At 31.8% G+C, this 12,908-nt stretch overlaps 1 protein-coding gene across 1 annotated transcript in view; it reads left to right on the plus strand.

Annotated features, from left to right (window-relative positions):
* The window catches only part of CUNH6orf58 (chromosome unknown C6orf58 homolog), a 15,756-nt gene extending 5,506 nt beyond the window's left edge, over window positions 1–10,250 (plus strand). Inside the window, exons 3-6 of the mRNA XM_006926197.1 lie at window positions 1–37; window positions 1,237–1,337; window positions 7,632–7,870; window positions 10,123–10,250. The exon at window positions 1–37 is cut by the window's left edge and continues 160 nt beyond it. Coding sequence (XP_006926259.1) covers window positions 1–37; window positions 1,237–1,337; window positions 7,632–7,870; window positions 10,123–10,250 — 505 coding nt within the window. The remainder of the gene's footprint in view (window positions 38–1,236; window positions 1,338–7,631; window positions 7,871–10,122) is intronic.
* The last annotated feature ends 2,658 nt before the right edge of the window (window positions 10,251–12,908 follow it).

Consider the following 12,908-nt stretch of genomic DNA (forward strand, 5'->3'; position numbering starts at 1 on the left):
TTCCCTAAGGATGAAAAAGTGGAAAGACTTCTACCAGGTTCCTTTTTTAAATTTTGTAATTTATTCTCTTAAGAGGTAGTAAGATAATTTCTTTTTCTTGCATAATGATTTTGTTTAGGTTGTTGTTTATATTAAACAATATTTTTCTAAGTATAAATATGTAAATTTTAAGCAAGTTATATTAATATTATTACATTGTAGCAGGGTCTTACATGTCATTAACATCTCTCAACAAATACAGCATTAACACAAAATCTATCCACTCATCTCATCCTAAGCAAGTTGTAGGTAAATGTGAGAGCACACAGGATAGCTCACTAAATAAAAACATTATTCTGGTTAATTGAAACTTCAAGCCAACCCAGGGATAATTCTTGGGAGAAATATAATTAAGGAGTTGTGATTTTTTAAAATAGATTTAAAAAAATTAAAAAATATTTTCAATTATAGTTATATTCAATATTTTATTAGTTCAGGTGTACAGCATAGTAGTTAGACATTTATATAATTTGCAAAATATTCCCACCTGTAAGTCTAGTGCTCAGCTGAAACCATACTTAGTTATTGCAACATTATTCACTATATTCCCTATGCTGTAATTTACATCCCCGTGAATATTTTGAAACTGTCAATTTGTACTTCTTAATCCCTTCACCTTTTTCACCCAATCCAGGGTTGATTTTAGGATAGTCATTAACTTATTTAAACTGAATTAATAAATGATCATACTTAGGTAGAACTAACAATTATATGGCAATCGAAACCAAATATTCAATGACCAAATAAAATACATTGTTTAAGCATAAACGTGGACTGTTAAAAAGATAGATTTACTAGTTCTATAGCTAATTAGTTCATTATTTTAGATATGCTTAAATTAAATATTCTAATAATTTCTCACCTTTTTTAATCTTAAACTTTTGTGATAATTTCAACTGTGGAAGTGGAGAAAAAAGTAATAAAAAAAAAAATCCTCCTGGCCAGTATAAAATACTGACTGTTGGGAAACTGTTTGCTATTTATTTCTTATAGATACATTCAATATTACTACTAATAATAGATAGTTATTATAAATTTTCAGAGTTAATAACTGATGGCTTACAAATTAATTCTTAAAAACAAAATTCTCCTCTCATGTAGAATATTGCTAATTGTAAATGTGAACAAGATTAAATTGTAGAGAGAGGAATTGTTATAGTTGCTAAAACATTAATCAATTTCTCTTCTTTACTATAGCACTTGAAGGTAGCTTCTAGTAGCTTTGAGGACTTGTTAGAGTACTTATGGGCTGCACATACCGCAACCTTGGAAAATACTTACAAATCATTTGAAGATAGGTAAGAACGAATCCCAAATTATTTTTTATTTAATACAGCCAATGATTTTTGGTTTTACTTATACTTTTTTTATTCTTCTGAAGTGACTGTTAATCTTCCTATTAAATAATATATCTAATCATTGGGACAGTTAATGACGAGGTATAAATATTTTAGTATGAGCAGGCTTAAAAAGTGTTTTATGAAGAGGCAAAAATTTGAGAAGAAAAATTTCATATTAACCAAGCAACCAACCAACCAACAAGCAAATAAAACATGTAACCAATTTCACACTATTGAAAAAAAAGAAATTATATTCATTATTTTAATCACAGACACATAATATGATAGGTACATACTTGGGGAAAAAATCAATCAACATCAGTGTTAGCACATAAAAGAGTCTAGAATATTATTGGTCACTCCACACGTAAGCCTCGAGATATTTTTACACCTAGATGTCAAGGTGTAAGAATTATTTGTACTTAGGTGTGACTCACATCATATTAGTCAGGGTTCTTCAGAGAAACAGACCCAATAGAAGAGGAGAGAGAGAGAGAAAGATTGTAAGGAATTCACTCCCATGATTATGGCAGCTGACAAGTCCATAAGCCAATGTTCAGCTCCAGTTCAAAGGCTAGATACTGCTGCAGAACCAGCAAGAGCCTCTGTCCAAGTTTGAAGGCTATCAGACAAAGAAGTTTTCTCTTATTCAAGAAAAGATCAGCTTTTTGTTATATTCAGTCAACTGATTAGATGTAGCCCATCCACATTATGGAGGGAAATCTGCTTTACTTTTGTTTACTGATTTAAATATTAATCTCTTTCAAAAACACTCTGACAGAAACATCTGAAATATGTCTGGCCAAATATCTGAGCATTCTGTGGCCCAGTCAAGTTGGTGCATTAAATCATCACAGATGCTATCTAGGGGTGTAGCGGGTCACCTAGAGTGAGGTATGGGGTAGAAATCTGGCTATGGTAAAAAAATAGGAACAGAAAAACTTAAGGCTCACATTTATTGTATAAGTAAATTTGTAAATCTGGGCAGGAATATTTGAGTACTTCAAATTCCATTGGCTGGTATCTCTCTCACCTACTCCACCATCCAGCAAGGTAAATAAATCACCGGATAGCAGATTTGAAGCACATTTCTTCTCTACCTATTGGTATGGCTTCAACAACTAGGTATTAAATTTGGCAACAGAGGAGCTTTCTCCCATAGCAGTGTCAGTGATATGATTTGGGGCTACAGCCATCACAACAGTTGAAATTCAACTGTTCTTTCTATTCCGATGACAGAAAACAGGCTTGAGTCTATTAGACAAGGATTTCAAGTTGGAATTGTCAACCTCAAGATTTGACTGTTAGCAAGTCATAGTTCTAGATTTCTTTTTCATTTACAGATTTTTTTCAGGTTTATTTAGAGGATGCAAATTTGTGCATAGGTAACATAAGAGCACTTTAGTTAAAATTCAAGGATATTATAGAATTTGTTTTCTTATAGTGTATTTTCTTTCTTTTATGGACTTAGAATTTTAAGCTGATTATATTTATTCCTATTTATGTAATAAAATTGCTTTTGAAAGAAATATCATATTTTTAACAGGCCAAGTTAATTTATAACTTGCTCCAAAATCACAGAGCATATAATTTTTTTAGTGAATAAGTTTAAATCTGTATATGACCATTTTGATCACGAGCATATAAACCAAAAAAAAAAAAAATCAATTTTCTGATATTATTGGAAGGACTTTCTTCTCTAATTATAACAAAATATTATTTTTTTATTAACTCATTTTATTTTCTAAAATTTTACCTTTCTTACTTGACCTTCAAATTAGGGCTCAACAAATAACCCTCTTAAGTGAATTTTTAAAATAGCTACCATTTCTTAAATACAATAAGTAAAAGAAATTGCACCAACTATTCTAATGGACTATCTCACTTCAAAATAACTTTTTTTTTTTTGTAGATTGTGAATATGCAACTGAGCTGTTTAGTAACTTGCCTAAAATCTTACAGCTAGTGGTTGGCAAGGCTAGATTTTAAATTCCCTGTGATTCTCATAGCCCATTTTCTTACCCTGTATCCTGCACTGCCTTCAAACATATTTGTTTTTTCACCTCTCACTTTCTCTTTATAACTGTTTAGTGATTTTGGTTAGGTCAATATTCAGTGCTTATACTATTTTTAACTATTTTCATTATTCCCATCATGGTAAGATACTAAGCTAATTATTTTTACTTTTCCTCACCACTTTAATCCTGTTAGAGCTGATCTTTGTCTTGTGTTCTTGTTTGCTTTTCACTGTACATAACACAAATTATTTCACATTGGCAAATGAAGGAAGTTTCTTCATGTCAAAAGATGTCAAAAAGCATCAAGAATTGTGTCAATTTCTTCATCTTGAAGAGGTTTCTGTTCTAATCTGCCCAGGTGGAGAGGCATAATCTTCAGGTACCTATTGCCATCTGGGGATTTCCTTTGCCTCTTTTTGTGTGTGTGTGTTGATTCACCCATTTCCAGTAGCTCATGTTTTTGGTTAGGATTCACATGCCTGTAGACTCAGAATGGTTGTAGGAGAAAAAAATGTAGGTAATTTGTGTATCTTAAACTATCTTTTTCCTATCATGATTTTTGACTGAAGCTTTTGGGAGAACAGAATCTAGGCTGGTAATACTTGAGATTTTGAAAGGCATATATTCATTATTTTTTAGCTCCATTTTTGCTGTTGAGAATTCTGAAAACAGTCTGATTCCTGATCCTTTGTATATAAGCTTTTCCTCATTTTTAATTTTATTTTGGTATTTCTTATCCATGTTAGAGCCTTTCCTCAGGTTTTTGGTAATATCTGGATATCTACTTATATTTAAAGAGAGGCACTTAACAGAGTGTGTGAGTGGAGTTTTTCTACTATGAACACTCCTCTAGGATAGTGTTGCTAGGCCATTTAACTAGTGAATCCTTAGCATCACTCATTATCTTTTCTCTTGAGTCAGGCAGTTTTCCAATGGAAACACTTTCCATCACTTGCTTTAAAAGTGAAGGCCCGACAGCTGATATTCTTAAAGCCAAAAGAAGGAAGGAAAGAGGAAGGGAAGGGGGTCTTAGTATCCTGTATACTATATTCACATCTACCTCCTGTTTTCAATGTGATGTCCCTACCTTCCCCTGTTACCAGTTCAACCAGTTAAGGGACCCTTTGCTCTACCCTTTTGAGTGTGAGTAGTTACTCACTGTTTGAAGTTTGGAAGAATATCTTTATGTATAACTGCTTCTTTAACAGACTTTAAAACAATCACTCTAATTTTAGCAATCTTCCTTCACCCAGAAGGTTCCACTCAGTCTTTGTTTGGGAGAAGTTGTACAAGTTATGTTAGCATTATTTCTTAGCTTCTCTCTGGTTGCTTAAGATTGTTTTATGATGATCTTAAATCTTAGATTTGTTCTATTTGATTTCCAGCTTCCAAAATTTTGTTACTCCTGTCTCCTCTCCTGTTCTTCCAATCCTTCTAAATTTATTCTTTAGTATTATCATTTTAATAGGGATTTTGTATTGGGTAGTAAAATTGGTAGATTTGTAAAAATCAACATTTTTACTCAAAAATCCTCTATTATTGCTTTAATTAAAATAATTTCCTTCTGTTGTTTCTTTCAATAGGTTAATTTCAGCATCATCTATTTATATTGTAGATACATTTATAGATAAATTCACTACTAACTGAATTTAATATTAAAAGCTTTTAATTAATTTAAGTCACTTGTAACTTTGAAAATAGGACCCCAGCTGAATGGAATTCTTCTGACACCATATGTTGATGGAAGATGAATCTTTTAAGGATTATTAAGAAGATAGATTTCAGAATGGTTGTTTATGTGCCCTCTGGTTTGTCCAGTTCTAAGAATTCATTTGAATATTTTAGGCTCTTGCTTATTCTTTGAAGAAAAGTTATAATGTGGAGGTTAAGATCTTGTGATTTGGAATCAAATAGATCTGATTCCATTTGACCTGAGGATCTCAACAATGATAAACTCAGTTTTCTCATCATTAAACCTGTTATAATAATAGTACATATTGCACATGGTAATTTTGAGAGTTAATTGAGACATCCATGCATCATGCTTAACATACCACTGGCATATGAGAAGTATTCAATACAAAGTAACTGTTATCAGGACAAGAAGCAGTAGAGGGCAGTAGTAAGGAGCAGAAGCTTTAAAGTCAAATTACCAGGATTTAAATCTTGGCTCTGCAATTTATTAGGTTTGTAGTCCTGTATTTTTTCTAGTTTTAATCACAAGAATGTAGCATCATTGACAACCACTCAACCTCGGTGTCATACAACATAAGTGTTTATGGCTCACACATCTGAAGTTTAGCTGGGCATATCTATTCATCTTTCCTGGGATCACCTCATGTTGGCTGATTGTGATTGTCCCCACAGGGTTAAATGAGCAGGCTCAGCCCTGCTCCACTTGTCTCTCATTCTCCATCAGACAAGCCTGGGTATTTTTTTTGTAGTGATGACAAAGTGGAAAGAGAGAAACTAAATAGTGAAAACATATTTCAAGCTTATGCTGTGTCAACTTGGCTAATATCCTATTGGCCAAATCAAATCATATGGTTGAACTGGGGGCAGAAAATTATACCTCTCTCCTTCCCCCTTCTTCCCATTGTAGCTGGGAAGAAGTACTGGAAAATTACATACCAAAACAAACAAAAGCAAAAACAAAAACAGGAATATGGAGAATATTGAAGAATTGGGGCCATTTTGGGATCTACTACATGCTGTGGAACTTTCATAAATCTCATGTCTTACTTTAGATAAAAAGATACACTAGGGTTTTTTATTTATGTGAAACAATACTGAACTCTGTGTGGTCTACATATCTTAAATAAAACTCTGTGGTCTTGGATTCTAAGATTGGCTGGTGCATGTCTATGTTTTAAATTAAAATGAGCTTTGTAAGGTATATATTTTTTTTTACTTGACCACAGCTTAACTGACGTTAGATAAATTATTCAATAATATATTCGGTTAAATCATTTGAAAGGCTTCCATTGAATTTCACTTTCGTTCATGTGTCTGCTGTATCTTGAACTTGTGTTTTCATGTCTTTCCTCCTTTCTTCATGTTGCTAACTCCTTGGCAGTTTGTTTAATTTATTCTCACTAGGGCTTTGTTGCCATTGCTCAAAATCCTCATGAATTTAGATATATTTTTTATCCTTATTTCATAGTCAGATGTGATGTGACTAAAGATAGTAAACTGTGAATCCAAGCCAAATTCTTCTTTCATCAAGGGCCTACTGAACCTGCTCTTCTATTTCTGGCTGTTGGAGTCAGGGAGGAGCCCACAAGCATGGGAGCCAAACTCAGTAAGATTTATCTTCTGGGTTATGTTATGGCTTATAAATGTAATGTAAGCATTTTCTATTTAATGGACCCTACATATGTGCTGTGAAAACATAAATTAGGATATAATCTAATGAGAAAACAAACTTTATATGAATGATATGGTGTTATAGAAATATAGAGGAGGAGGAAATAGCCAATTCCACCTTGGGTGAGCTGGAACACTTTGTAAAGGAGATGACATCTATGATACGACTTGGAAGAAAATGGTGAGCAAAGCAGAGAATAGACAACATTTCAGGGGGAATGAGTCTGTTAAAAAGAACTGAGAGATATTCAGCATGTTTAGAAACCTCATAGGGGCAGGAGCCATGAATTATATAGTTATAAAGACTTACTTACACCCATAACCTTACCACTGTAATAATTTGTTCCTCAAATATGTGAGTTTGGTTTCCTAGAAGACTTCATCCAGTAGGAAAAATCCATGTATTTAAAAAAATTAGGCAAGAAAATCACACACATATTTCTCTAGGATGTTCAATGTTTTAGTGGCCTCCTGACTTCAGGAAATCAACAATTTTACAAAGGATTCCTGAGGCTAGAAAAAGTGCTTCCTTAGAATCTTTGATCTTTATCTACACATTTCTCAAGAGTATTACTTAGTCATATCTAATATTTGGTTATTATATAATATGCAAGGATAAGATATCTTGTTAGAAGCAATAAAAACAAAATAATATACAAACAATTGATTGGCTGGTCCTTTCCAAATTTAAAATTTTAACTACCTATATTTATATCATCAAATATATGAGCTAAAGCCATAACATTCTAAAACTAAGAACTACATTCTTAGTTTGTTGGCAGAAGACTTTTTGTTGTTGTCGTTTAAAAAACAATGAGGTTTAAATTGTGAGTGTTCTAGTTATAACTTTAAATGTTTCCACTTTTAGGTTCAAATACTATTCTAAACCAGAAGCAAATTTTGGAAGAAGCTGGCTTGTGAATGTAAAATACATAGCAGCAATCGAGTTTCCTACGACCTTGATTAGAACACATGATTTCCAGAAGGTTTTACCCCAACGAATGCTTGTTGATGGGGATACAGCCCCCTTCATCAGTGACTTTACTGAACTTCAGAACATGGTCCTGCTTGGTATAAAACTTATTTATGAAGTGGATAAGTATACAGGTAAGGACCTCATGAAAAATATACTTTAAAGAAAATCAATATTACATTGACTTAATAAAGGAAGAAATAACGATGATCAGAGATAATGATAATTACAACCCATACTTTCAAAGAAAGTCATGATTTCCCATGAGTATTCATTTTACATATTTTAATCTTTCTACTAATGGTCTGTCCTTCCTTACAAGTCCTTACTGACCCATGAAGCCATAAGACTACCTCAAGTCCACTATTTTTTTTTACTTATGAACCCATATATATATATATATATATATATTTGTTGTTGTTATAATATTCTATCTCTTTTTCCCTTATGCATAGCTCTTAAATTTAGAAAAAATATAAAGGAATCTCAAAAGAAAACCTGCCATGATAAATGGGAAAACTAGCAAATTGACTTATGTGCGCTCCTTCTATCCAGCCTTGCTAGTTATGAAAGAAGTATTCTACTCCATCCCCTCCACTGTAGGATTCCCTAGCAGAGTGAAAAACACAGAGATCTATGATTATGAGTTTGAATTACCACATTATCCCAATTTTCCAGATGTGCTCTTATACAGTGAACCAAGCTTAAAACACAATTAAAATATTGATATTTTTAAAACAAACAAAACACAAACAAATCTGAAAGACATAAAAGCAAAGTAAGCACAAATACATTAAATATATGACTTACAATTTTATTTGAATTAGTTAGAGTAATAAATATACCCATACAAATATACCCATTTCTTGCTCCGGTAATGGTCCAATATGTTACTGATAAAGAAACAGAGGTTTTGTAAGTTTAAATAGTTTGCCGGCAGGTAAAATTTGTATTCTGGCTGTATTATGTTAAAGCCTATGCTCATCTCCCTAAAAAATCATATTGCTTACTGAAATCTATATTCTAGGATAGTTTGAAATCTGATGTCAGCACTTTACTGTTGTTGATAGATGACTAAAAATTAATCAAATCTAAAAATTTCTAACTAATCTAACTTCCTCACTAGTCTAGATAAAAAAGAAGAGAAAAACAGCTATGCTTGCGTCTTTGGACTTTAATAGATTAGCCCGCTAATTAGCCAGATGAGAAACATGAACACGATGCTCTCACCCACCAATCAAGTAACATGCTACAACTATATGAAGAAGAGTAAAGGATGTTTATGAAAATTAAATGGAAATTAAGCACTATCTTCCCATCCCCAAATAGTCTAGGAAGAAAAAAAGAACTGGGACCAAGTGTTCTGGATACTTCCAAAGTGCTACCTTTTGCACATTAACAAATCAAACTTAAATAGTTCTTTCTCAAAAATTGTTTTAAAACTTAATTTACTATTTACTTAAAACAAATTTTAATTACTCTAACTTTCACTAATTTATTTTTAAGTATATTTAATATATTCAAACTTTAAAAGTCTAAGTGTATAGATACATTAAATGCAAATAAAAACCTTTTTCACCATCCCTCTTCATTCATATCTCTTGGCCTTTAGTTCAGTTTTTAAAAAAATTAATCTTCGGTGCAAATTTCTAGAATTTTTTAATACGTAGAATATTGTAAATAAATGAATTTAAAAAAACATGTTGTTTGCACAGATAAAATCATACTCACTGCTCTGCACTATACTTTTTTTTAACTGAAAAACTTTCTTGGAATTTTTCTCTTATTAGAATGTATCGATTCAGCTGAGATTTTTATTTAAAAAATATGTAGTGTTTTATTTAATGAATTTGCCATAACTGTAGAGATTATTTTATAAACTATTGACAATAAATCACCAATGGCATTTTATGCAATTTTTTTTGGATTAATTTATTATTTTACTAATAAATTTGTAGAACAGAAATTAATTAAAATCAATGGGTCATACATTGTCAAATGGCACTCAAGAAAGTTTTCAGGAGTTTACATTTTGGTCATGAAACTATGAATTAACGTTCCTATTTTCTCCAACCTACTATTAAATAACAATTTCTATAATTTACGTTAGTTTGTTATGTAGAAATGTGACTTTACTGTTACATGAATTTACAATCTTTGAATGTGTTTGTGAACTTTATCCAGTTTTCTGGTGAGTTCTTTAATTTTTTTAACTGATTTTTATATGAAGAGCTAGTAAATTAATTTTAAATTTAAAAACTATGTGTGTAATTATCACATAATCAACATATAATATTTTTATGCAAAATATATAGAATTTTCATTAAAATAAACATTTTAACAATTGGGCTTAAATTTACATGTAAAAATTTTATATCTTTTCCAGGGTCATTATCTCTTACTATAATGGAAACTTTAATGAGGACACCAGGTGCAAAAATGGTCGTTCTAAAGCTTATGGATAAAATTCTTGAAAAAGCAACCCCCAATTTTTTGGAAATAATTACAAATTAACAATGAACCATTTTAAATTGTTGAACAACAGCAATTTCAAAATTTAACATGATCATAACTATATAGTTTTCCTGTTTCTGTTGTTTTTGATTTATGCTCATTTGCTGGGATTTTGTCAATGCATTCCTAACTTTAAATTCAAATTAATGCTACAATTATTCTACTCAATTATTAATTCTTGATTTTTAAATTCATTAATATAAAATGTTTAGGAGATAAAGAAGATTGTATTAAGCTGTTATAAATCACTGAGAAATTAATAAAAAGGCATTAAATTTTTATGGCTCTTTTATTATTATCATATATAACCTCATTTCATGAAATTTGGATCAATATACCTTGCTGATTTATAACCCAAATCCAGAACATTTTAAAAGAAAATGCTTTCTGTCAATTAAAATTTAAAATTCATAAAACTGAACTGGTAAGTAGAATACTTAACTGATTTGTCAGTTTTTTTGTGTGTGCATTTTCACAAGTTTATAACAATTACATTCTAAGTTTCTCCTCCTTTAATCTACATGTGATAATAAATTATTAAGGGTCAAGTCTGTCAAGGTTGCCCTCTTTTAGGAGAGAAAATGAACTGCCCAGAAATAGTGATTTCTAGAGCTGACATGAAACTGTCATACAAAAGCTTTTCCAGGGCTTTATCACAGACTAAGTCTAACCACTAACTTTTGGGAAATTGGTTTGAATAATATAGGCACTGGAATAGGAAAGACATAATTTAAATTTTAGCTCCGTTGCCTTCCAGAGTGAAATGGAAATTTATCTATCCCCTTCCATGCCTCAGCTTTGTGATTGTTAAAATGAAGATTATAAAACTCACTTGAAGAATTATTTTGAGAATTCAATAAAAACTTAAATATCAAATGACTAGGACTCTTCCCAATGAATAGTATGCATTTACAAATGGTAGCAATTGTCAGAATAATTGTGCTCAGAGATCGATGGTATGTGTTGTATTGTCGGGGCAGTAAAAACATCTTTGATGAGCCAAGATCATAATTAGTTTTTATTGAATCTAAAGCACACAGATTTCCTGGTAGCTATATACAACAGAAGCAGTATAGTAAACAGCCTCCCAAAATCTTCTGCCCAAATGATGTGAAATAACTACACATCTATGAAATATCTATACAAAACCAAACCCTCAAATTTCTTGAAGATAGACAATGCTCAAAAAGCAAAATAGCTCTCAGTAAAAAGAGAAAAATCAACAAATACCAGTGCCCAGTAAGACAGCTTTTAACCCCATCCTTGTTTTGGGAGAGGGAAAATTCTGTGCCGCCCTCTTCTTTAATTCTTACAACTGGACAAGTAAAGAAATAATAAAATCAACATAATGCTAGAAAACTTCCCTAACATGGTGAAGAAAATAGACATACAACCCCAGGAAGCTCAGAGAGTCCCCCAAACCAGGAACTCAAAGATGCCCACACCAAGACACATAATTAAAATGCCAAAGGTTAAATACAAAGAGAGAATCTTAAAAGTAGCAAGAGAAAAGAAGTTAGTTACTTACAGGGGCACACCGTAAGATTGGCAGCTGATTTCTCAAAAGAAACTATGCAGGACAAAAGAGCTTGGCACAAAATATTCAACATGATGAAAAACCCAGGATCTACAACCAAGAATACTTTGTCCAGCAGAGCTATCATTTAGAGTTGAAGAACAGATAAAAGAGCTTCCCAGACAAAAATAAGCTAAGGGAATTTGTCAACACCAAGCCAGTATTACAGGAAATGTTGGAAGAACTTTTTTTAAGAAGAAAAAACATGTGTCAAAAACAAGAATAAAGAATGGTGATAATTGCATTCTTATCAGCAAGTACCTCAAATGGGAAAGAATTAATTGCTCCAACCAAAAGATAGAGTGGCTGAATGAATAAGAAAACAAGACCCCTACATATGCTGCCTACAATAGATTTGCTGGCTACAGTAGACACACATAAACTAAAAGGAAGAGAGTGGTAAAAGATATCGTCTTGATGAACCTAGAGGGTATTGAGCTGAATGAAATGGGTTAGATAGAGAAAGACAAATATTGTGAGATTTCACATACACGTGGAATCTAAATAACAAAATAAACAACAACTACAAGAAAAGTGGAAATAAACTCATCAATACAGAGAATATTTTCAGAGCTACTAGATGGGAGGGGGTGGGGAACAAAAAAAAGGCAAAGGATTAAGAGGTACAAATGGATAGTTGTGGGATAGACATGGAGATGTAGAGTGTAGCATGGGGAAGATGGTTAATAATGTTGTAATAAATATGTAAGGGGGAAGAGGGGTACTAGATTTAGTGGGATGATCACTTTGTGAGTTATGTGGATCTCTGATTGCTATGCTATATACAACTGAAACTGGTATATTATTGCATGCCAACTATAATTGAGAAGAGCTCATTGAATTGTACAATGTAAATACAAGCAACTAATTGTCTATTATATTTCAATAAAGCCAAAAAATAAGTAAATAAAATTGACACAAGACAAGATTAACAAGGGAAAAAAGTCAATTTAATATGAGTGCACGAGAAAATCAAAATGTGATACTCAGATCATAAATGCAGTTCGAAGAAATAATCAAACTAGGCATATTTTTTTATACCTTTTAGACAAAAAAAAAAACAATACATTTGTGAACAATTG

Source organism: Pteropus alecto, unplaced genomic scaffold (assembly GCF_000325575.1).
Source record: "Pteropus alecto unplaced genomic scaffold, ASM32557v1 scaffold79, whole genome shotgun sequence".
Taxonomy (NCBI): Eukaryota; Metazoa; Chordata; class Mammalia; order Chiroptera; family Pteropodidae; genus Pteropus; species Pteropus alecto.